This window comes from Rattus rattus, chromosome 14, assembly GCF_011064425.1.
Source record: "Rattus rattus isolate New Zealand chromosome 14, Rrattus_CSIRO_v1, whole genome shotgun sequence".
NCBI classification, from domain to species: Eukaryota; Metazoa; Chordata; class Mammalia; order Rodentia; family Muridae; genus Rattus; species Rattus rattus.
The window spans coordinates 30,768,526-30,792,090 of record NC_046167.1 but is presented as its reverse complement, the minus strand read 5'-3'; the positions used below and the strand labels follow the sequence as shown (position 1 = coordinate 30,792,090).

Sequence of the window (23,565 nt, the reverse complement as noted above, 5' to 3'; positions counted from 1 at the left end):
TTCCCTCTTCCCAGATATGTCTAGGTTTGAATCAAATTGGAAAATAAGTAAAAGAAACAAACAAACAAAAGCCAAACAAACCGGTACAACGGCCTTGTTCAACTCTTAAGCACTAATATACACCTCCTGGTCTCGAACACTCGGACTCACAAAAGGCTAAGATTTTGAGGGATCCATTACCAGTTAGCAGACCGAACAGTGACAGCTACTCACCATCAGACGCCACGCTCCGGGAAGCAGAGAGCTCACAGTGGAGCTGCTGCCTTTCTGTGGCTGGCCCTTCCCGTGGCTTTGCAGCAGACGTCTCTGTACTTCTTATTCAGACATGCGAATACAGCCTTCCTCTACTGCCACGCCAATGGGCTAGGAGTTCAAAATAGCCCTTCTTTAAGGCTCTGAAATTCCAGGCGCATCTAAAACCTAGTCCTGCCTGCCCTCGTCTGCCTATAGTGTAGTGAAAGGAAAGGAGCGCTGTAATGACCAGGTTATTACAATAGCAAGGTTATCCCAGCTGCTCTCCCCGTTCTCCCGCACACGTGAGACCTCTGGCTGTGACGGACAGCGCTGTTTTCCCAAACTGCCTGAGGCTACTTCTCAATTCCTAGACCATTTCTGGCTAATTATCCAATTTCCTAAAGGTGGGCAATAATCTCAGGACTTAGTCTACTGGGCTATATATCCTTGGAAGCGCAGAGCTCAAATCCATTTGATCCAGGTAATCTACCAAAGTTACTTTCATAACTCAATAAAGCTGTGACAGGTAAAAACTACACAATGAAAGCCTAGTGACACCTGGGGAAAGGCCTGAATATCCGTCCTTTCCGTGTAGTTTTACTTCAGGAAGATCATTGCCAAGTTGCTCACACATTCTTATAATTAAAAAAGAAAAAATGGCGGAGGGGAAGGGAGATTGCTGGGTCGGCAGTCAGCAGAGGAGGTACTTGGACCTGAGTCTGATCCCAGCACTCATGCAGGAGCTGCAGATGGCAATGTGCAGCTGCAGTCCCAGTAGTGGATCCGTGGGGCTTGCTGTCCCAGCCTAGCAAATCAAACGGGTGAGTACCAAGTTAAATGAGTAAGCCTGTCTCAAAAAACAAGGTGGGAAGTGACTGAAAAAGATACTCAGGCTTAACTCTGGCCTACACACACACACATACACACACACACACACACACACACACACACACACACACACACACACACACACACACACATGGCTCTGTTATACTAAAGATATGAGGAAATATATTATCTGTAGTCTATATTCAGTTAAATACAGTTTAAAATTATTTACTATGGGGCTGGGCTATAGCTCAATGGTAGAATCCCTAAATGGATCGTGAAAGGGTCTTGGGCATCAACTGACCTTGGTATCAGGAAGAGAACACGTAAACAGCACCAGCAGGAAGACACACCCTACAAGAACAAAACACCTACTTCCCTCTAACAAGAATGTTACAGCAAAAAAGTTCCTAAGACCTTTATTTTAAAATTGCATACTAAAAAATTTTAGCCAGGTATGGTGATTTATACCTGTAATTCAAGCACTTGGGAGACGGGGGCAGAGAATCATGAGTTCAAACTCATCTTTTACTTCATAGTGAGTCTGTGGCCAGCCAGATCAACAGTGACTATAACAGAATTTCATGCATTAAAATTCATCACACACATACACATCTTAATGGGAAAAGTGAGACAGATTATCATTGTCGAGGTAAGAGACAATAGGCTGTAAGTTTTTAAAAAAAACAGAATATTAACATATACATGTACCTATGTGCTTAGTAAATCTAAATTTAAAAAATTATGTTTTTATAAATTTCTGATCAAACACCTGTGACTAGGGAAATAGAATCATTTGCTAGAAACTCTAATTAATTGCTTTTAAAATTAACACAAAACTCTTGGTCAGCTAAATGAGCTTCAAGAACAAATGCCTTTGCTGGACACCATTAGAACACTGCCACTGGTCTGGCTTCAGATGTGAGTTCACAGCCCTCTGGGCAGACGCCCTTCAGAACCCCCTGGGGAAGACTTTCTCAAACTATTCCAATTCCTTAGAATTCTGTCCGAAAACTTTAAAAAGTTTACCACTACCTGCTCTAAGGTTAAATTTTGAATAGCAGGAAAATATTAAAGACTATGAACTTTAGGATTTATCTTGTGACAAGTGCTTGCCCAGGACACACAGGACTGAAGTTACGCCCCCCAATGTCCCAGTCAAAAGCAAGGCAGGAGCATGGTGGAGAGTAAGCTGAGCATCCCTCCAAGTGCTTAGACTCCAGGGACTGACATGGACCTCAGGAGTGTAAATGGCACATCTTGACCCAGTTACATGGTAATACTAATGATAAATCCCCAGCAGGCTGCATGTGCACAGATCTTAAAGAACAGGAGAGAATGCGGTGCTTGTCCCTGGCCCTGCTCCAAGGTTTGTCATTAGGCACACACACAAAAGCTAAAGTTGTGTCAGCCTGTAACACTGTGATGGGCACCTTCCTTATACCTCAGCTAGCCGTTATACATCCTACAGCAGAGGGCGTTATTACTACCCCCATTCTGCAGCCAAGAAAGTGACCCACCAAGGAGATGGCTTCTAAACTGCACCATCTCTATCTCACAAAGAAAGCTACTTCGCACAGAATAGAATGTAAAATCTATTTCTCTGTGTATGTATCGTTTCTTACAGAGAGATCTCAAAAGCAGAAGTGAAGAAATATTAGAAATACTGTTATCATAATTCAGTAGAAACAGGGTTTTATTCTTGAAAACAAAAATAAAATTTGATTTGAAAGTACAATATATCCACAATTCTACATATCTGACTGGAACACAGGACACAGTGACTGAAGTTCAGTCTGCATTTTTATGTGTTAGAGACACAGTTTGGGAAATCCTACCCAACCTGTTTAACTGGGAATGGGGGAACTTTGCTTGAAGTCCCCCACATCCAGGAGGACAAAGCTGTACCTTTCCTCTCCAGTGTGAACCTTGGGTTCACATTTGATATTACATGAAGCATAAGCATGTATGAGGTACAGGTCATAAAACGCTGGGGACCTTTGGGAGCAGGACCTTAGGGGAGGGAAGGGCGGAGTAGCTGAACAGTCACTCATACATGAAGCAAAATCCAACTGAGGGTTAGTGGGGAGAAAAGTGGGAGGGTGTGTGAAGAGCAGGAAATCAACAAAGACAAGGTCTGCCTAAGGAGCCTGATGGGACACAAGCCCACTGCTTTATTTTTATATTTATATATATATATATATATATATATATACTTATATATGTATATATTTATATATATTCATTCAGAAGACAAAACACCTACTAAGAGAACTTTGATTGAAAATAGATACTAAAAATACAAATTTTGAAGCTTTATTGCATTCATTACCTATATATGATAATAACTGAAAGGGGTTTGAAATGATTTCCAACTAGAGACTGACAGAACTATCAACCAAATTGATGATAAAAATTCATTTTATCATTCACTTTGCAGAGTTCAAATATGTCTTTTACAATTTTTTTTGCCACTGATATTTTAATAAACTCCACCTGATTGGAAGAAAATATCCAGAACTTCTGACCAAGTAAAAGGGTGATGACGTCAGATATATAAATGTTAAGGCCTGCTAACATTTGGTGGCAGTTCTTCCCAGAAGTCCAAAAGGCTACCATCACGCCTGTGTACTGACGGCTCTCTTTCCACTGGCATCTGTAGAACGGTCAGGGCTGTTACTTTTTATGGATGCTAACAAGCCTTTGACTTTTTCACTCATCGGCTTCTTCTTCTTTTTCCGGGAGAGAGATGTCTGGCCTGCCCCAGGAGGCAGCAGGAGGGCAGCCAGCCCCCAGGGATGGCTACTGGAAGAAGGCTGATCCCTTTTTTCCTGTTCCAAAATCCAGGCACTGTCTCTGGCCAATTCCACAAATTTTTGTAGCTGGTTCTGACTCACATTTTTGCTTATGTTAAGAGATGTCTCAAAAGGATTCTGGATGTACAGAGGAGAAGAATCGGGCTTGTTTTGCTCCCTTCCCTGCAGAGCGCAACAGAGAAGACACACATGTGTAAGGACTTAGCTCCCAGGAACACACAAGACAGCCTAAGGCAGAGTACAGAACTGCTGTCCCAGGGGTCTTTGCACAGATGCATTTACGTGAGGGCACGTGTGGCCAGACTTTTACGAGTATTCTCTGAAGACAATTACTTAGATTTATCATCTATGAATAATGATGTCAATGCTTAGGTGACAGGTATCTGGACAAGGTCATTAATAAATAAAACCCTCTTTACATAATACAACTTCTACTTAAAAAGAGAATGGCCTGAATCAAGAGATGGAAGGGAAATGGAGGGGAGGGAGGGAGAAAGGGAGAGAGAGAAAATACAAATAAAGTATAGATAAAGTCAATCTTTGTAAAGTGGCATGTACTAAATTAAGCCTCAACCACTGAAGCTGAGGGAAGCAGTCAGAGAGATCTATCCTAGGGACCAGGAATCAGGGTGGTGGTAGCACATGCCTGCAATCCCGGCACTGCGGTACTGCGACAACATCAGATGCCAGAGCTGCCTCCTGTTCTGCAGTTCCCTGGATGCTGAGCTCAGTCAAGTGCCACAGCCCATCCCAGCGCTACCTCATGACTGTTACTCAGATCTAGCAGTCTTTAAAGTACTTCACAAGTGAATGGAATGAGAACACTAGTACAGAAGACAGCCAGCTTACAACAAATGCTGACACAGTCTTTACCTGTCGGATGTTTATGGAATTCTTATTGAAAGCGAAATTGCCAAAATACTCAAAAAATTCCTTTAGTAGTAATTCTGCAAGAAAATAAGATGAAGAAAATCTGTCAGAATCCAGAATCCAAAAAAGGAACAAGGGGGAGGGGGAGGGGGGAGAGAGAGGGGGGGAGGGAGGGAGGGAGGGAGGGAGGGAGGGAGGGGAGAGAGAGAAAGAGAAAGGAGAGAGAAAGGGGAGAGGGAGAGAGGAGGAGGGGGGAGGGAGAGGGGAGGAAGGAGGGGAGAGAGAGAGAGAGAGAGAGAGGAGGAGGGGGAGGGAGGGGGGGAGGAGAGAGAGAGAGAGAGAGAGAGAGAGAGAGAGAGACTTACCTAGTGTTTCTGTGTTTCCAGAAGGTTTGATTTTATTTATGTCCTGGATGAATGTACAATTGTTTCCCTCTAGAATACATCTGTCTTCAGCATCTTAAACACACAGAAAGAGAGTTTCATTCTGTAAAGTATTTCTTCCTTCAGACTATGAGTTAACCCAGTTAAATGCCAATGTCCTATCATTAGTCATGCTATCTGTAGTTAGTTCATAGATCTGCAAACTCCACTTACACAGGATTTGAAACAATCTCACAACAGTGGAAACGAGTGCTACATTCCCTTCATTGCACTAACCCATCTTTTGAAGTAATGAGTTTTCTAGTTATAAATGAATGAAAACAGGCAGTTTCTACCTCCTTCCACTAAACAAACTTCGGGACATCCTCACTCAGAGATCGATTTTCTTTTCCAACCTTAACATTGTTTTATGTTTTTATCGAATGATTAAAACTAGTTGTTTTAAAGGGGTTTAAAAACTGTTAATTTATCAAACACATCCTTAACGGCATTTTGACTACAGGCATGATCTCACCAGACTGGCCCAGTCTAGGAATAAAAAGACCATTCTCCTGTGACCCACAACCATATCTATTCTATAGCAGACACTTTATAACCTGAACAACTGTGGATGTCTATAATTCCCAGGGGAAAACTAGAAAGAGAAAATCTCTCTTTATTTAATGTATTTTACATTTTTTACAAACTAAGATCTACATTTCTGAGCTATTTCCCTTGCAGTGTTATGTGTTCTACCGTTTCAGTCTGAATCTGAAGTGTCCCCAAAGGCCCATGTGTTAGAGACTTATTCTCAGCTTGTTGATTTTGGGGTATAAACACATAATGAGGACATACATGCCTTTGAAGGGAAGAAATGGAGGGATCTACATTTTCCTCTTCTGCTCAAATATATATAAAATTCCCATGTATCCTCCACTACAGTGTGCAGCCTTACCACACGCCCAAAGCTCTAACAACACAAAGCCAACACATTACCACACAGCTAGGAAAACTTTTACTTCTTTGAAATAAAGAAGTAGACACATATATAAGTTGTGGTTTGCCCCGAAGTTATCTGTATTTTGATGCTAATTCCCCTGCCCCAAGGACAGCTGCCTAGTCAAGGACTTGGGACTCAGGTGACTTCACCAGAACCTCCTCTCCATTGAATTTGTAAAGTACAGGCGAGGGGCAGGTACAGGATAGAAGGAGGCCTGTCATTGGAGGAGAAGGAAGGATGGGTGGGAGAGAAGTTTGAAGGAAGAGGAGGAGACTGGGACAGAAATGAGGAAGAGACAGGACGGAGAGAGAGAGAAGCTGTGCGTGGCAGGACAATATGGCAGGTGGTGTTAAGATTCCACTCTGTGTATTTACAGGTTGTTATTAATGTTCTTAAGGGATGGATGGTACTGGGCTTTGTATGTTTAGGTGGGCAATTACGTCTCACCAACTGGGTCAAAGATTATTGTGTTGTGCGTTCTTTCATGTGTAGATTTAAGTGTAATGGAGTGTGGGGCAACTGGGCTGGGCTGCCAAGGAATTGGAATGTGTGCTTCTGGCAAGATATCCAGCAGATATCTTGGGGCACTGCGCCGTGCAGGACCTAGCAAGGTAAAAGACAGCCCTACTTTTTTATTTTTTATATTTTTTACAACAACATATATACATATATATATTGATAGTCAAGTAACAGATTATATATATATATATTTTGTTTGTGTGTGTGTGTGTGTGCGTGCGTGTGCGTGCGCGTGCGTGCGCATGCACACGTGCGTGTGTGTATCCCCCATCCTGAGACACGGTTTCTCAGTGTAGCTCTGGCTGTCTTAGAATTCACTCTGTAAACTAGGCTGGCCTCAAACTCAGAGATCCATCTGCTTCTGCCTCCCAAGTGCTGGGATTAATGGAATGTGCCACCACGCATAGCTCCTATTTTTTGTGACACAGCACAAGTCAAATATATTAACTGTCTTTTAGCAGCTGTGCCCCACCCACACCCCAGGAAATGTGTCTCTGATTTATAACATTACTAACAAAGGGGCCCATGGAAACCCCTAAGCAACCCAAGCTACTGCCAAGGCTACTGGCTACAAACTGACGGTAAGACCTACTGCTGAAGACATCATCTACATAGCTCACTAATCACACAGAAGCCAAGCTGGTACCCACTAGAACCTTCACTACTATTGAGCAGCATTCGTACTCTGTACACCACCAGAAGAGAAAGGTAAAGACCAAACAAACTAGCTACAAACTCTTCGATCTACCATGGTGACCTGCCTGCATGACACTACTGCAACAATGGCATGGAAGTTGTGGGAACAATTAACCACACTATCTGATTGGAGTTAGGCCCACTCCTATGAGATGAAACTCACGCCCAACACTGCCTGGGTGGCCAAGAACCTGACTAGATAGGCCATGAACCTAAGGGAAAACCAAATACCACTGTTCTGCTAAAAGAACATAGCAATAAAATAATTTCAAATGACATTCTGCTATACTCATAGATCAATATATTGCTCATCATCAGAGAAGCTTCCACCAGGAAAGGATAGGAACAAATACAGAGACTCAAAACTGTGTAGAGTGGGAGGCCTTGGAACACTCAGTCCTAAATGGAAGGTCTTTATCAAATCCCTCTCCTCAGGGACCAGGGAACTCCACCAAAGAGGAGGCAGAAAGAGCTTAAGGGAGAGAGGATAAAGACACCAAGGAGACAAAGCCTCACAGACAAAACAGGACTGAATCCCATAAGGACTCACAGAGACTGTAGCAGCATGCACAGGGCCTGCACCGGTCTACACTAGATGGGGACCCAGGTTTGAGGGAAATGAGACACAAGTCCCCAATCCTAGTCCACCAGAAGCTATCTCCAATTGACGATCAATCAGAAAGGAAAGATTTTTCCAATGGAGTCTCATTGGGTACAGTAGTAGATGGCTAACAAACTCAATGTCCTGACTTCCTTTAATGATGAACAGCAGTGTGGACACATAAGCTAGGTTCTGGTCATGGTGTTTCATCTCAGCAATAGAAACCCTAAGATAAATACATCAGTAGAGAAAGGCTCTGGGTTTTTAATTGACTGTGTTTACAGAAGTATTTGTAATATGACTCTAATTTTTCTGTTAGTAGTTTTTTAAATTGGAAACATTTTTTCCATACAATATATTTTGATTTCCCTCCCCAACTCCTCTCAGTGCTCCACTTCCCCACCAACCCATGTCCACAGCTTTTTTTGTCCCAGAATACAGGCAGCTTAAGAAAAGTAAGATAAAGTGAAAACATACAAATAGAAAAAACAGCTGAAGAAAGAACAAAAGAAACAGACAAATGCAGAGACACATATATTTGCACATACAGAAGACACATGGAAACAAAATTGGGAAGCATAATATATAAGCAAAAGATCTGTAAGGAGAAAAATGCCCAGACATTGTGAGACCAAAAAACCTCTAAAGATAAAGATTAAGTGCTTAATTATATCTAGATCTTATGGAGGCATTTTTCAATTAAGGCCCCCCTCCTTTCAGATAACTCTAGTTTGTGTGTTGATACAAAACTAGCCGCACGGTGTTCTTTTCACTAAAAAGATTTCATAGAAAATATTGAAACTCAAAGGCAATTTGATTTAAGGTAAGACCATCTTTGTTTTTTCCACATTAAAGCATTTAGCATTCAAGCACGATAAACGGTTTGGTGTTTTAGCCTTTTCCTTCTTTAAGTATCACCCAAACATGGACAATGTCTGTCTGATATGATAGACAGTCACCTTTGACTACTAATGTGAAAGTGGGGTGAAGATCTGGTGGGAGAAAGGGAGAGGACAAGTGGAGGAGTGGAGGAGAAGAGACATGTGACCAAAATATATGTATGAAACTGTCAACTCAATTGATTAAGAACACAAATAACTGGACTAACCCTAGTAAGACATCAACCCTTCCGAGGACCTAGCAGAATTCTCTGTAGACAGACACAGCAGGTTTGAACAGAATGAACTTGTAGCAATCACATTATGCCACAGTAAGCATTACAGTCTAAGAGGGAGACAGACACCGCCTGAACACTAGCACCGGTACAGAAATAGACACACACAAATATGGACAATTTACTGCCACTGGGTTTTGGTGGGGGTACAAAAAGAACTCGACAGAGAAAGTGTACCCTGCTTTAAAAGCAAACAGTGCTAAGAATAACTGGACATTCAGAGGCCAGAAAGAACTAACTTGAAATGGATAACAGGACTAAGTGTAAAACATGACACTTAACCAAAGAAACTTTAAGGACATTTTTATTACCTAGGGTTAGGCAGAGTTTACAAAGATTCAAAAGTATAATCTACAAAGGAAAAAGTTGATTTATTCAGACTCACTGAACTTCAAGGGCAAACTCCCAATCAAATCTTATGGATGAGAGGGACTTCCAGGAAGTGAGGTCAGCAAGCCCAATGTTTGTAGAAAAGAGCCCGAGTCCCTGATGCAGAGCTGCTGAGGACACTCTGGGAGGACTTCAAAATGTGGCTTTAGGTAGTTCTACATTTTGGTACACAGTTGATATGGAAAAACTGTCATCACAAACAAGACAGACACAGGGAATAGCCCAGAAAATACCAGAGAGCATTTCATCTGAGACTGAAGGGAAGGCATGAAGATGAGAACTGGAGATGACAGACTTACTTTCTCTATTAAAGATGAAACTGGATTATTTTCCTTTGGACAAATAAAGGTAGCAAAGGTCAGTGGAATGCGTGACTTTGCTCCAGGAGTAGAGGTGTGTACCCCTCCCCACAGAAACCCGACAGAGCTACAGATGGTAATCTGGACAGAGGTAATCTTACAACCTTATTAATAAAGTAAGAGGATGATGAATAATTCCCATTATTGTCTTTGTCCTCCCACTTTTAGTTCATTCAGACTGATATGTGATGGCATCAAATGCAGAGTAAAGGTGAAAATACTATTCAAACTGGCTACATGCACAAGCACATAGAGCTCATATTGTTTACTTCCCATGTTTTCTACATTTATCTTCTCGTTAATGACGTCTACCTCATTTCTCCAAATTACCTATGCAACAGAATCCCTAGGACTTTGTTTATATTTTTTCAATTTCCTCCCTACATATTTCCTTTCATCCTACCCATGCCATCCTCCTCAATGGAATGAGTAATTCCCAAATATACTATTATGATTGTGGCTCCCAAAGATAATGCTGGAAAGTCAGATCCAAGAGAATATATACTGTGATGATATATTTTATATAAGAAATAAAGAGGTAAAAATCAAGCTATATTGCTAAGAGCTGGCAGGGTAGTCCCAGAGAGAGCAAAGCTGTGATTCCTGCAGTACGTTACATGGTTACAACAGTGTGCTGCTGAAGGAGATGTGTGCCCAGCCCATGGGAGCACACGGAGCACCATTTCTTGCAGGGCAAATGAAAGCCATGCGGCACAGGGTCTGTCTTGCTGTCCTGACTCATCTTGCAGCAGGACCGTTCTCCACGGATGGCGGTATGACAGAGCGAGAGCACAGCAGGCATGGGTGGGGAGAGGTGAAGGAGCAGGTACAGAGAGGACACAGTCACCTGAGACCAGCCAGAGAAGAGTCCCAGGAGAAAAAGAGGAGGCGACAATCAAGAGGAAGGTTACAGAGGGCAGGTATGCAATACTGAGAATACAGGCTTTCACCTCAGCCTAGGATCTGAACGGTGGTCTGTAAAGATCTAGAGGTTCTGAAGGGCACTCCGGGAATTAAATAAACAAGCAAGAAAACAAAATCATTTCAAAGAGAACAAACTTGTAAGAATATCCTATTCTGAGGTTCAGAAGAAATCAAATATGAAAGCCATTCAGGCAGTTAATGACAGAGTTCCCAAGATGTCTTACATTTTTTGAGTTTAACATTGTTTTTTCTCATAGCCACAGACTTTTTAATCAACACTAATATGAGCTTTATGGAAATCAGCAAGTACTAATGCCATAACTCTAAATATGTAAACAGGAAAAAACATTCCAACTAAGTTCACCTCAAAGTGATTTCTACCACATACTTAACAGACGTTAAGTAATGTTAAAGTAAAGAATGTTAAGAAAAGTTCTTTCATGGCCATTTTAAAACCAAAAATTAAAAAGTAAGCAAAAAATAAATTCTGCTTTGAACTGACTGACAACCATATCTACAATGTATTATAAAGAACTAACTGCTTATCAAGTTTGAAAAATCAATGGCTGGATGTCTTTAAGTGGAAAACTAAGGAATTCCTAAAATAATCTCTTATGGCATTTTTAAATGACTTAGCATGAAAACTAAGCATTTTTAAATGACTTAGCATGAATACTTTAAAGGAGGAGGCTACAGGGGAAATGAACTGCAAGCCCTGTATCTGCTAGGCAAGGGCTGGACTACTGAACTACAGGCCCATCTCTCACACATGCTTTAGCCTGTTTATAAACAATACTCTTGAATTAAAATTACTGGTAGATACCAGGAAGATATTGAAGAATTCCAAGAAAGAGAATGAGACCATTAGATACCTGATCATGAACAATCTCTGTGAGCACTCAGGAGCTGGAGGGAAGGGAAAGAACTGTGGGAACAACGCCAGGGGAGTCCTTGAGGCTGGGGGAGGGGCCAGGGCAGGCCAGAGAAGGCCTGACTCAGGCTAAAGACTGAGACTGGAGCAGAGTAGTAGCCCGCTCCATGTTGTTGCTGTTGTTTTTCCAGCCTCCAGATCCCAAGCGCTCATGACAGGCTGACTTCTCAGTGTTAAATGTCAGCGCACCGAGCAGCAGAGTAAGAGAGGCTGTTTCTAAGCTGTTCGCTGCTGAGAATCCACCTTCATTTTGCTTCTGTCTTGCCTTTCAGGTTGTCAGCTATTGGAAACCGTCTGTCTGACACACAGTCACTAAATACTGTGTCAGCTATTGGAAACCGTCTGTCTGACACACAGTCACTAAATACTTTGTGAAAGAAGGATTCCAGGGAAGAGGGGCCACAGACATGGCTGCTGCCTTCTGTTTCAGGCTCAGACCTGAGACCAAGTCCCACCCCGCCCTGCTGACCCTGGCAACCCACTGATTCAGCTTTTTTTTTAGCTCAGTTGTGAGCTATACTAACATTTGCTGCGTTTTCAAGAACTTGTGATTTGAATTAAGGGAAGGTAGCAGAGAGAGATAATTTAGTCTGAGAGAAGAGAAAGCACATTCCAGGCAAAAATTTAATTATGACTAAAGGAGCAGATAAAAAAATTATGAGAACCATAGTGTGGGTGAGTATGGGAGCACACAGGGAGGAATGGCAGAAGACATTGTCGCTTAGACAGCAGATGGCTTTAAACACCAGCACACAGTTCATGACTCATTACATAGGAATAAAATCCCTTCAGGGTTATTTTAAGAAGAGAAGACCCACATACACTTGAGAATTACCTCAGAGCAACATGTACAATGGGACAACTATAAAGGTGTGTACATATGTACCCTGAACTCTCTTCCTTCTCCAGATTAGAATACTTTTCCATCTCTTCTGGCAAGCTATCAAAATTTCAATTTATTCATAACATAAATAGCATGCTGAATTTAAAACACTATATATGTAGGACTAATTTTAAACTCAAACTTAAGTACATTGAGAATCTGTACATCAGGAAACAGTTTCAGACACCACAGTGCAGTCTGGAAAGCCTGGGAACTGTGATCAGGTCCACGGCTGGACCTATGTCCATTTTCAACTTCATCTCAGACTAGACCAGCCAAGTGAGAGGCTCCGCTGTTGGAGGGGTAGGATAAACAAGTTGCCGATGGACACAAATAAAGCACAACTCTCAGTTCCAAAGGCCGAGCTTGACAACACCAGCTCCTATGAATGATGGTGAACACACACTCACACACACTCACACACACACCACTTAAAATTTGTAATCAGAATTAAAATTTACACCCGTGTATTTTTAGATTTAAAAACAAAAGCATAAATGACATGACTTACAAATACATGCGCTTTGACTCTACAGGGTAAATGTCTAGCCAGTGTCAAAAAGAAAGAAGGCCACTTCTAGTCTTACCTGCCATGGACTTTAGAGAATCCAGAGTTGGGAGAATGGGGGGTGATCTTCTCTGGAGGAAAAAGATGACCATCATTGTTAGGGAGAAGTTTGTAATCCAAGCACCAGGAATACTGCTTGTTAACGAATGTGCCCGAGCCCAGCATCGCACACCGAACACCAAAGCTCTTACTCTTGAATCCAGGGAGCCATATATATAAAGGAGCTCGGAACTTTTCAAAGCAATACTTCAAAACAGAAAGGTAAAAATAAAAACTTCAAACCCCAAGTTAAGACACAACGGTCATATAAAAGACACATCTGGGAACAGATCTCACTGTTTCTGCCTACATTTTGAAAACCGTGATTAAACCACAGCACTATGTTGGCTGGTGTGGTGACAAGCACTGCAGTTCAGGCCACATGGGAGGCGGGGGCATGGCGACAAGGAGCTGAAGAGCAGCCCCAGCTATAAAGCAAGCTGGAGTCCAGCCTGAGATACATCAAACCCTGCTCAAAGCCGACCAGCCATGCATTCCCAATATTCAACTCAGTGTAAATGGTCAAATATCAACCACAGTCACCGCCAGTGACAACTACAGCCCCCTGACTCACACTCCCAGCATGGGATCACAGGTATGTGCCATCACACCCCACTCGGTGACTCATGAAAACAGACTACTCAGTACTCAAGCATGGGTAAAAGCTCCGAGCTAAGCTAAGACCTCAGCAGCCACATCTACGTGAGTCATTTACAGGTCATACCTATTGTTGGCAGTCAGATCACACTGGAATCCAGAGCCCTGATGGGAGAATCTCACCAGTGGACAGCGAGCATTGAGTATCTTCTGAACACCCACACAGCCAGGGCCAAAATTGTCAAGACACTCTCCTATTACAGATAAGATCTTCTGGGTCGCAACCCTTTCAGAGGGAACGTTTTTCACTTGAAATTCCATTAAAAAATTCCCTGTATTCTGAATATGAAAACATTGATTATGAGGGGATTTGGAGGAAAAGAAATTTTTGTTTAAACTTTAGAGAAAGGATGATTTAGAATTTAAGAGTCTAAGTAACTTTTAGCCAAACAAAGCAGCACTGAAACATATGGGATCATAGTAAAATAGACTTAAAGCTGTTTGGTAGTCTTCGGGTTTTGTGAAATACAAGGGCTAACCTGCAAAAGCACTGACTTAAGACTAACACATGCGTTGCAGTTGAGTATGTACATGAAGAACTAATGCTCTGAACAAACGCCTGCCCTTTCCACTTAGCCAGCCAACACCCCAATGGACACTTTACTCACAAAGGTGGGAGGATACAGGCAGAAGAATGACAGATCCGCAAGAGAAATCAAAGCACGAAGGCTTCCTTATGTAGAGGTCAACAGAAAAGTGAACAAAGAAAAAGATCATCCATTTCAAACAAATAGTAACAAATGTATTTTAAATTAACTCATCCCAAGATGGCTTTTAAAAAAGGTTCTAATCTGCAGAGCAGAGAGTAGAGGGGTGAGGCTAGACTTGTAGACTTGCTCTCTCATAAGTAAAGATACGGAAGAGGTGCAGGTGACAACACACCACACACACACACACACACACACACACACACACACACACACACACACACACACACACACATCCTGTGTTCTTTCCCCCCAGTTCTTAGCAGTGGACTGAGAGGCAGAGAAAAGAGTTGGGAAGTATGACCAGGCCAAGGTCAGTCAGTGAAGCTGCCCTGTGGCGCTGAGTTTCCCTGTGCCCAGGTGGGTGTGGCTTTGTATGTGAGCAGAGGCTTCCTAGATCATTCTTAGGTAGGATCAGAACAAGCCATAGCATTTTCACTGGTAGGAAGGACACAGGCAGAGACACGTGAGTCAGCCTGGCTGCCAGAAAGAAAGGGATGGCCAGAGAGCTGATGCTAAGCTGCTCTGGATTCAGCCTCAGTAAGATAGTAAGCCCATGTGGAAGGCCACTGAGATCTGAGACACCAACTGTCACCAAAGCATAATGGAGCTTAGAATGAATGATATAAAAAAGCAAGAGAAGATGTAGGCTAATCAGACCAATAAACCCTGCACCTTAGTAAAACAATGTAACTATATGACTAATATGATAAAAAATATACCGTTTGCCCACCAAATAAACAAAACTTTGACAAATAGGGCTAGAAAACAGCTCCATGGACAAGTGTCTGCATACAACCAGTGCTACTGGACAGCTTGTGTAGCCAATCAGAGTGCTGAATCCAGTAAGAGATGATGTCTCAGAGAGAGGTAAGAAGACACCCCATGTTGAACCCTGGCCTCTACAGACAATTACATTCATGTGCGTGCATATCCAGATGACCACCCATGTTGAACCATGACCTCTATCAAGCACACACATGTGTATGTACACACATACATTATATACACAGAAAAACTGAGAAACAGCTAACTCTAAGAGTGGTTCTCATATTTGCTGTTCCTATAGTACTACACGTGGAAGAAAATCTAATGAGGAAAAACAAACAAACAAACAAACAAACAACCCCAGAAACTAAGCACACAGACCAGACCAGTCATTCAGACAACAGGATACACTACTTGGGGCATAGTTACTATTTTTACTTTTATTGCCTAAATCCTGAAATGTGTAAGACTTTCTATCAAAACAGCAAAACTGGAGAAAACCAATTTCCAACACATGTTAATCCTACTAAATCTGACACGTTTAACTCTGATGTCATCTATTCTTTGCTGATATCAGTTAAGTGGAGGTAAACCACAGACACAGACCTGCCCTGCTCAGCTTAGGGCACAGGGGAGACGGTCAGGCCAGTCACTTGCTAGACACGGAAGGAGGAGACCCAAAAGACTGAAGTATCCAAAAGGTACAAAAATGATGATGGGGTGATTTATTTTAAGCAGGGTGGGGAGAAAAGAAAGGACAGCTTCAAGAAGGCTGAGGCAGAAGTAGGCCTTAACTCTTAGAGACAAATCTTTTCAAGGCTGTGCTAACAAAAACCATTCTAGAACAGGAAATGCAATTCTAAGATTTCGAGAAAACTAGACTGCACTCTAAGATAACTTCCAGAAAGGCTGAGAGCTAGAATACCAAGTGTCACATAAAAAAGTAGAAAACAGGATGGTTCAAAGTCTGTGTGAAAGTAGGTAAGGGACCATGTGACTACCAAGCAAAACCAAGTAAACCAAGTAAAAGAGGATGGACAGCTGGGACAATTAAAACCTACTGATATCCACCATACCTACGCATTTCAACATGAACATCAGTGCCCCGAACCCTGAGGAAGCCACTTTTCTGCAGATGGAGAAGCAGCACAGTAAGTGACCCCACACCAGACCAACACAAAGAAAGACTTCACAACTCCAAGTAATGACTGGCAGATGGACCACATTCTTTAATGGTCACTAAAATTAAAAGTCAACAGCTATAATTTTATTAGGTCCAAAGACTTCCCTTTTCTAATATTTTATAGTGGTGCAAAGAGATACTTGTTACCTTGTGATCACTGAGATTTCCAGTTTCATCTAGATCTAAAAACATGTCCAAATCACATCCTAATTTGCCAAACGTGTTCACTGAGGAGCCAAAGGGCCAGATGACACAGCTGGGAAAATAGGCAGCGGCGATGTCCTCGATCAGAGAGCAGGTGAGATGGCGGAGCCTGACATTCTCCTCTGTGAGCTGGAAGGCTTTCAGAAGAGCATTCAGCTGGTCGTCTATCTAGCTGGCCAAAGAAAGGGACAGAATACACAGAGGTTTAAGTTCTGTAAAATAATGTCATTTTCACTTTAACAAAATTTACCTTAAAGATAAAATTGTTTTCTTCAGCCTTAAAAGATTTAAAAATGTATTTGCATATATGTACTCACACTTGTGCATACACATACACACACACACACACACACACACACACACACACACACACACACACACGCACGCGCGCTCCTGTGATATATTAGTGTACGCAAGAGCTTTCAGTTCAGTATTTATGTAGATTAAGACTGGGTTTCTTCCACAAAAGCTGTCTACCTTATTTTTTGAAATGGGGTCTCTTGTTGAAACCAGAGATCACTGTTTAAGCTAGACTTGCTGGGCAGGGAGCTATGGAGAGCTACCTGTCTCTGTACTACCATCCCAGAGCAGGGACTACAGGCTCATGCCTTGACGGCTCTGTTTTTATGGGGATGCTAAGGATCTAAACGTGGGTCCTCGCATTCACACAGTAAGCAGTTTTCCCACTGAGCCATCTCCGTAGACCAGGCTGGTGGCCTCAAACTCTGAGATCCCCCTGCTTTTGCCTCCTGAGTACTAAGAATAAAGGCAAGTACCACCATCAACTGGCCAAAGTTGATTCTTAATACTACTACTAAAAACACTAGCAAAATAAAACTTGGTTAGAATAAAAACAACTTTGTAAGCAGTAAATAGAGGTTTTGTTTCAGCAAAAAGGAAGGAAGGAAGCATCTGACAAGAGATCACAACAAGCACAAAGGTCAGAGCAGAAAGGGAGACCAGTGTCAAAGGGAAGAAACACAGAATTCAAGCAGCCCCAAGTAGAATCAGGACCACTGAGCAATCTTTCCAACCCCCCAAGTAGAATCAAGACCACTGAGCAATCTTTGCAGCCCCCAAGTAGAATTTCTTAAACCAGTTCCATTCACTAAAAAAATTTGAGTTGTAAAAGAAAATGAACCAAGCACCAAGGTGTAAAAAGTACACCTTGATGGATTCAATGGATACAAGAATGCCTTGCCATGAAGACATTTATGACTGCAATTCACTGCTCTAAAAGATATGAGGAGGAAACCATATAGTAATTTTGAGGTCATATACCAATTATCAAGATAACCTCACTTACTTATCCCACAATCTAACCAAGGGACCACATCTATCAATTCTTAGCAGACACTGCTACACATACATCTTAACTCTTCACATCTTATAAAACCCTGTACCCACTAAACGGTAATGGAGCAGAGTGCCAGAACGCTTGTAATGCACAAACATACACATGCAAACTTACGCTTTCTGCGTAACTCAGCAATTCAAAGAGTTTCTTGCTTGAAGGAGGCGACTGGCTGTTTGCTTGTACAAACGACTGTCCAGATACTTGGTTAGATGGATTCTTCAGCTTTAAGTTCAGGAAACGTGACTTAAATGGAATTGCAGCCTCTGTGCTCTGGGTTGGAGTATGTGTTCCATTCTGCAGAGAGTTTATACTGTCTTTTTGGCAAAATTCTACAACAGCATAGAGACCCTACATGAAAAGCGCAAGAAAAGAAAAAGACCAAACAAACTATGTTTCACAACGAATTTTCAACACATTAACATAGCATCCTCAGATTATAGGGTCACTCCATTATAAGGTCCTGACAACTCCTCTTCTTTCTGCAATGCTGAGGATTGAACCCAGGGTCTTCAGTGTGCTAGATAATGACTGAGCTATACCCCAACTATAATCCTGAAATACTGCAATAAGGGTTTCTTTTCTCACACCCAAGGCAGACAAGCCTCATTAAAGAAATGAAGGAATGGGTAAACAGGCCAGAGACCTTCGCTCACATATGACAAAGCACCAACCTACTCCCACAGCAGATCCACCAAGCTAGGGAAGACTTTAGATACATACAAAGCTCTCGTAGAAGAAATGATTACTGATGGGTCCATGCTGGGACAGATACTTGAGAAACTTCTTCTCATTGATATTATTTGGACAATGTATCAAAACAGTCCGCTGGGCCTGTTCTCTTCTCTCTTTCTGCACCTCAGAGAATTTCTTTTGGAGGGTCTTGTCTTCAGTGCCTACAATGAGACAAAAACATTTCTAATAATACACACATACAATTTAAAACATATATTGATAAAGTTTATGAAGATTAAGTATGTAATTAAAATGTTTTATCCTAAACAAATATTTTTAAATTTTATTTATTTATTGTGAGCCTATATGTGGCTGTGCATTGGCACATATATGGAGGTCAGAGAAAACTTTTGGGAGTAAGTTCTCTTCTTCCACTATGTAGCTTCTAGGGACCAAATTCAGGTGATCAAGCTTGGCCATAAGCACAGCATACCTGCACAGTCTACGCCCTGGTCTTTTAATACTCATCTTAATGTGTACACATTTTAGTTTATTTTCCTTTTGACAAAGTCTCACTCTGTAGCTCTGGTTGGCCTGAAACTCACTATGTAGACCAGGCTAAACTTAAACTCAGAGATCCTCCTGCCTCTGCCTCCCAAGTGCTGGTACTAATGGTGTGTGCACCACCCTCGGCCTATCTTACAGTCTCTGTGACTCTCATTAAAATTGTGATTTGGAATACCTGAGACCAATGCTGGAAACAGTCTGCAAAAATTAGAAAGTAAAACCACTCACTCAACACTTCCGCAAATACACACATACAAAACCTGTACAATCTATAATACTGAAAAGCCTAAAGGAAATTAATACAAGTCTACGTATAATCAAACAATGGTCAAAACATTTAACATGCTGTAGTAAGTTACTATAAAGATTTTCTCCATCTCAAACAATTGATACCCATTTGCTATCGACTAGGCATTCTATTGCAGGGAAATAAAATTAAAATCTAAAGCTAGAGATAGTACTTGCCTAGCATACAAAGGCCCTGAGTTCAATCCTCAATACAACATAAAATTGAGTGTGAAAAGTACATGTCTGTAACCCCACCAATCAGAAGATAGACAGGAAGGTCCCATGCTCCAGGTCACCTTCTGCAGTGAAATGCAAGACCATCCAGAAATGAAATTCTTTGAACCTTTCTAAAGACAAGGAGTTTTACAGAGAGGGATGAGGACAAGTTAGATACATTTATTAGCCACAAAAAAGAAGATGAACAACTCACTTTCCCCTTGAAATACTTTCGATGGAGAGTTTAAAGTGCATTTTCTAAGTCTGAAAGGACAGACTCTATAAATTAAGAAGCACTAACTTTGATACCAGCACACCCAACCAAATTCCAGAGACTAAATAGAATGGGAGTTGTAACAGTCATGAAAATCAAAAGCTTTGAGACAAACCAAGAAAGTACTCTGAGTGCCCTATCTTGACTTTAGCAAACTCCAAGACTACTTCATGGGGAAGAGGGAGACTTGGGTTTATGACAATGCAAGCTGCTGGACCCTCAACTGTCCTCATCAGCACCAGTTCAAAGCCAGGTCTCTTAGGGCACAGCAGAGAACTCTGGGCCTTGGCCGCTTAGCACGGTAACAAGTGAGTAAACAAGCAGAAACACCAATCTTCTTCCTCCTGCCCTAGTTGCTGAAGACACACTTACATGTGCCCTCCTCTTCTGTTCTAATGCTGAAGACACTTTTACACGCCCTACTATCCACTCCACATCAACCTTCATCATTCATCTCAGGCCTGACTCAGGCACTCCTTTTTGTCCCACCGTGTTTTTTCCCTCAATCAATGCTCCACACTCCCGCCAATGTGACCCTTCTACCTGTACACTGAAGTCTAAATGCCACAGCGTAGGTTGCTGGCACCACGTGCCTCCTTTCGTTGTGCACTTCTGCCCTCACACCTGCCACGCATGGCACTGTACACACCTTATACACCTGCCACACATAGCACGGTATAACACATTACATACCTGCCACACACTACATACTAACAACTTTCTTGCCTCCATCCCCCTGTTGAAATGCCCACCTGCTCGCTTTCTATCTGGCCAACTTGCATTCAGCCTTCAAATTTTGCTTAGGTGTGTGAAGAGTTCAGGCACACCACAGTGACTGTCTTCCAGCTCTGCAGTACTTCACTTCGGAATCTAGGAAGGAGTACAATCCACAGAATTGTTATGTTTACTTACTTAGCAGTATGGAAGACTATCTTCTTCATGTTAAGGACAGAGACTACTCTGCTTCCTGTCAATTTGACCTTAGCCTTCTCTTTTCATGCAAAGGCTCAGCCTGGCCCCCCTCACCACATATCCTAATGATACGAATGTGGAACGTAATCTGCTGGAAAAGAGGAAGGCCTCACAGTCAGCGGAGTTTCACTGATGCTTTTTGCACAAAGCTTGAAAGGTACACTTACTTTTTTCCTTCTCATCTACAAAATGGAGTCACAGGGCTGAGGAGATGGCTCGCTGGTTAAAGTGATTGTCAATTTTGAAGACCAGAATTCAGATCCCTAAAACCCAGGTAAATGCCAGGTAGGCAAAGGCCCACCTGCAATAGCTAGAGGGTCCCCAGAGCAAGACTGACTGGATTGAGAGATCCTGCCTCCATGACCAGGTTGGAAGAGCAGTGCTGATTAGTCTCTGAATCAGCCACACACTCGTGCCTACACACACTTGCACTTCCACACATATGCAACCATACGCACACGCACAACACATGCATGTGCACACCGAAAATAGATAAAACTTAAACGGTAATGGGGCAATAATGCCTTCTGTTCTACTCCACAGCTTTTCTTTTATGTCCCAAAGAGCATATGAAAATGTTCTCAAACTTAAGCCACCACACAAATGCTAAATTACAATAGTGTCTAGCACAATCCTTATTTGGATTTGCAGGGTTACTTAAAGAATTTTCAACAGAAGCTGCTTCTGCTAAGTCCAATTCAGTCACTTCAACATACATCAGATGTCTTGCAAGGCTGTTGGAGAATTCTGAAAACTATTCACAGGTTACTAAGATACAAGGACGGTTCAATGGGAGTGGAATCTCAACAGACAAAGTGTATACATTTTCAAGGTACCTGTTGAAACAACGGATGCAAGTCTTTTACCAAAAGGGTTGTGCTGAAAACTCCAAAATAATACAGACATTTCCTAGGCAGAGGGTTCTAAGAACCAGGAAAATTGGCTGTTCATTGGGCTCTAGTGTATTCAGCCTTTGGGGACATCATGCGGGATATTGCACCGGCTAGTTTTACAGAGTCATTCGAAGCAAGAAAACCTCAACTGAGAAAATGGCTCTATCAAGATTCCACTGCAGGTAAGTCTGTAAAGCGTTTTCTTTAATGATTGGTGTCTCTGGGATATAGGTGGTACCATCTTGGACTGGTGGTTCCGGTTATAAGAATGCAGATTAAGCAAGCCACGAGTTGCAAGCCGGTAAGCAGCAAACCTCCATGGCCTCTGCATCAGGTTCTGCCCCAGATTCCTGACCAGTCTGAGTTCCTGCCTTGGCTTCCCTCAGTGAACATAAGTCGAAATATGTAACTCAAATTCGTTCCGTCCCTGGTTGCTTTTGGTCATGGTCTTTCATCAAAGCGCTAGTAAGCCTAACCAAGACAGATTATAAAAGACTGAGGTTAGGGATGGAGCAAACAACACTGGGTAGCAATATTGATTACTGTTATAACCACCGCGAACGTTTTTTGTGTTGAACAACTGTGTCCCTGTCTAAACAATTTCACGGTTTTATACGGCTGTCGTCCTCCACAGTAACAGGCGGGAGACCAGGTCCTGAGGCCGGTAGCCGCTCGCCCAACGCCCGTCTCTGCCAGCCCCGTCACCTGTTTCCGCACCCCCCGAAGGCTGTTCTTCGCTCCCGACGCTCGCGACTCTGGTTCCTGGACAACTGAGGTGCCTGGAAATAGAGTGCGGGACTCGGCTCCTTCTCTGGGAACACAGGGGCAAGCGGGTCAAGAGCCCCACGCCGCGAGCAGCCATTGTCACGGCAGCAGGAAGTAAACGCCAGAGGTCAGCCGGCTTCTGTGCGAGCATGCGCGCCGAGAGACTGCGACAACGGGAAGCCTGTTGGGTCAAACTAGGAAGGCACTATGGCGTAAAAGCAAAATGAGGAGGTCAAAATGGAAATCGCTGAGGTTTGCATAAACTTACGTGTTCTGAATTTAACTTTCTGTTGCCTCACTGAACTCTGGTGAGGCGTTGCTACTCCATTATGCAGAGTTTAACTTCTTACGTTTTATTCACATCTTGTTGAAAAGGAAGATGAATGAGCCTCAGAAGTCAGACTCAGGTCAGACGACCAAAGTTATTGTTTTGTCCCTAAATATGCACTTTTAAAATACCAAATACCTAAATAAATATCTTTTTTTTTTAAGTGCTAAGTGCTAGTAACTTTATCGGGTTTGTACCACTATCGAGTTCCTTTCACTAACTCAAATTTTAATTAAATTTCCCCCAATTTTCTCCATTTGTTTCTAAGCAGATTTTACTAATTGAACTATATTCCTGCATTGCATCTCACAACAGGGGAAAATTCATTTTTCTTCATTTGTAAATTATGTGTACAGGTACCTGTATGTAGATTTGTACATGTGAGTGCAATGCCCAAAATTGCCACAAGAGGGCATGAGATCTCCTGAGGCCAGAGATGTCAGGAACTGTGAGCCACCTCACGTGGGTGCTGGGAACCAAACTCTGATCCTCTGCAAAAGCAACGTGTCCTCTAACTCTT

General features: G+C 42.3%; 1 protein-coding gene across 4 annotated transcripts; it reads right to left on the bottom strand.

The window, feature by feature from the left end:
- Positions 1-2,740: 2,740 nt before the first annotated feature.
- Mtpap (mitochondrial poly(A) polymerase) lies at positions 2,741-22,856 on the bottom strand. Of its 4 annotated transcripts, XM_032884679.1 has the most exons (10): positions 22,658-22,856; positions 20,840-20,957; positions 18,791-18,963; positions 18,185-18,418; positions 16,657-16,885; positions 13,919-14,130; positions 13,175-13,401; positions 5,114-5,206; positions 4,752-4,825; positions 3,637-4,040 (listed from the first exon to the last, which is right to left on the bottom strand). In XM_032884679.1, exons 5-10 carry the CDS (start codon positions 16,699-16,701, stop codon positions 3,681-3,683), a joined length of 1,011 nt encoding a protein of 336 aa, XP_032740570.1. In that variant the 5' UTR covers positions 16,702-16,885; positions 18,185-18,418; positions 18,791-18,963; positions 20,840-20,957; positions 22,658-22,856; the 3' UTR covers positions 3,637-3,680. The 4 variants fall into 4 exon arrangements, with proteins under 4 accessions (XP_032740569.1, XP_032740572.1, XP_032740570.1 ...); XM_032884678.1 differs by lacking the exon at positions 20,840-20,957 and having other exon boundaries at positions 2,741-4,040; XM_032884681.1 differs by lacking the exon at positions 20,840-20,957 and having other exon boundaries at positions 2,741-4,040; positions 16,657-16,881.
- Between the last annotated feature and the right edge of the window lie 709 nt (positions 22,857-23,565).

Bases quoted from the DNA above. Each gene is read 5' to 3' on its own strand.
- Mtpap (XM_032884681.1), bottom strand. From the start codon at position 22,814: ATGGCTGCTCGCGGCGTGGGGCTCTTGACCCGCTTGCCCCTGTGTTCC. The intron at 14,131-16,656 runs GTAACAAGTATC...TTTCATATTCAG, and splicing joins GAAATCTCAGTGATCACAAG to AATACAGGGAATTTTTTAAT. The intron at 13,402-13,918 runs GTATGACCTGTA...TCTGTTTTGAAG, and splicing joins GATCTGACTGCCAACAATAG to TATTGCTTTGAAAAGTTCCG.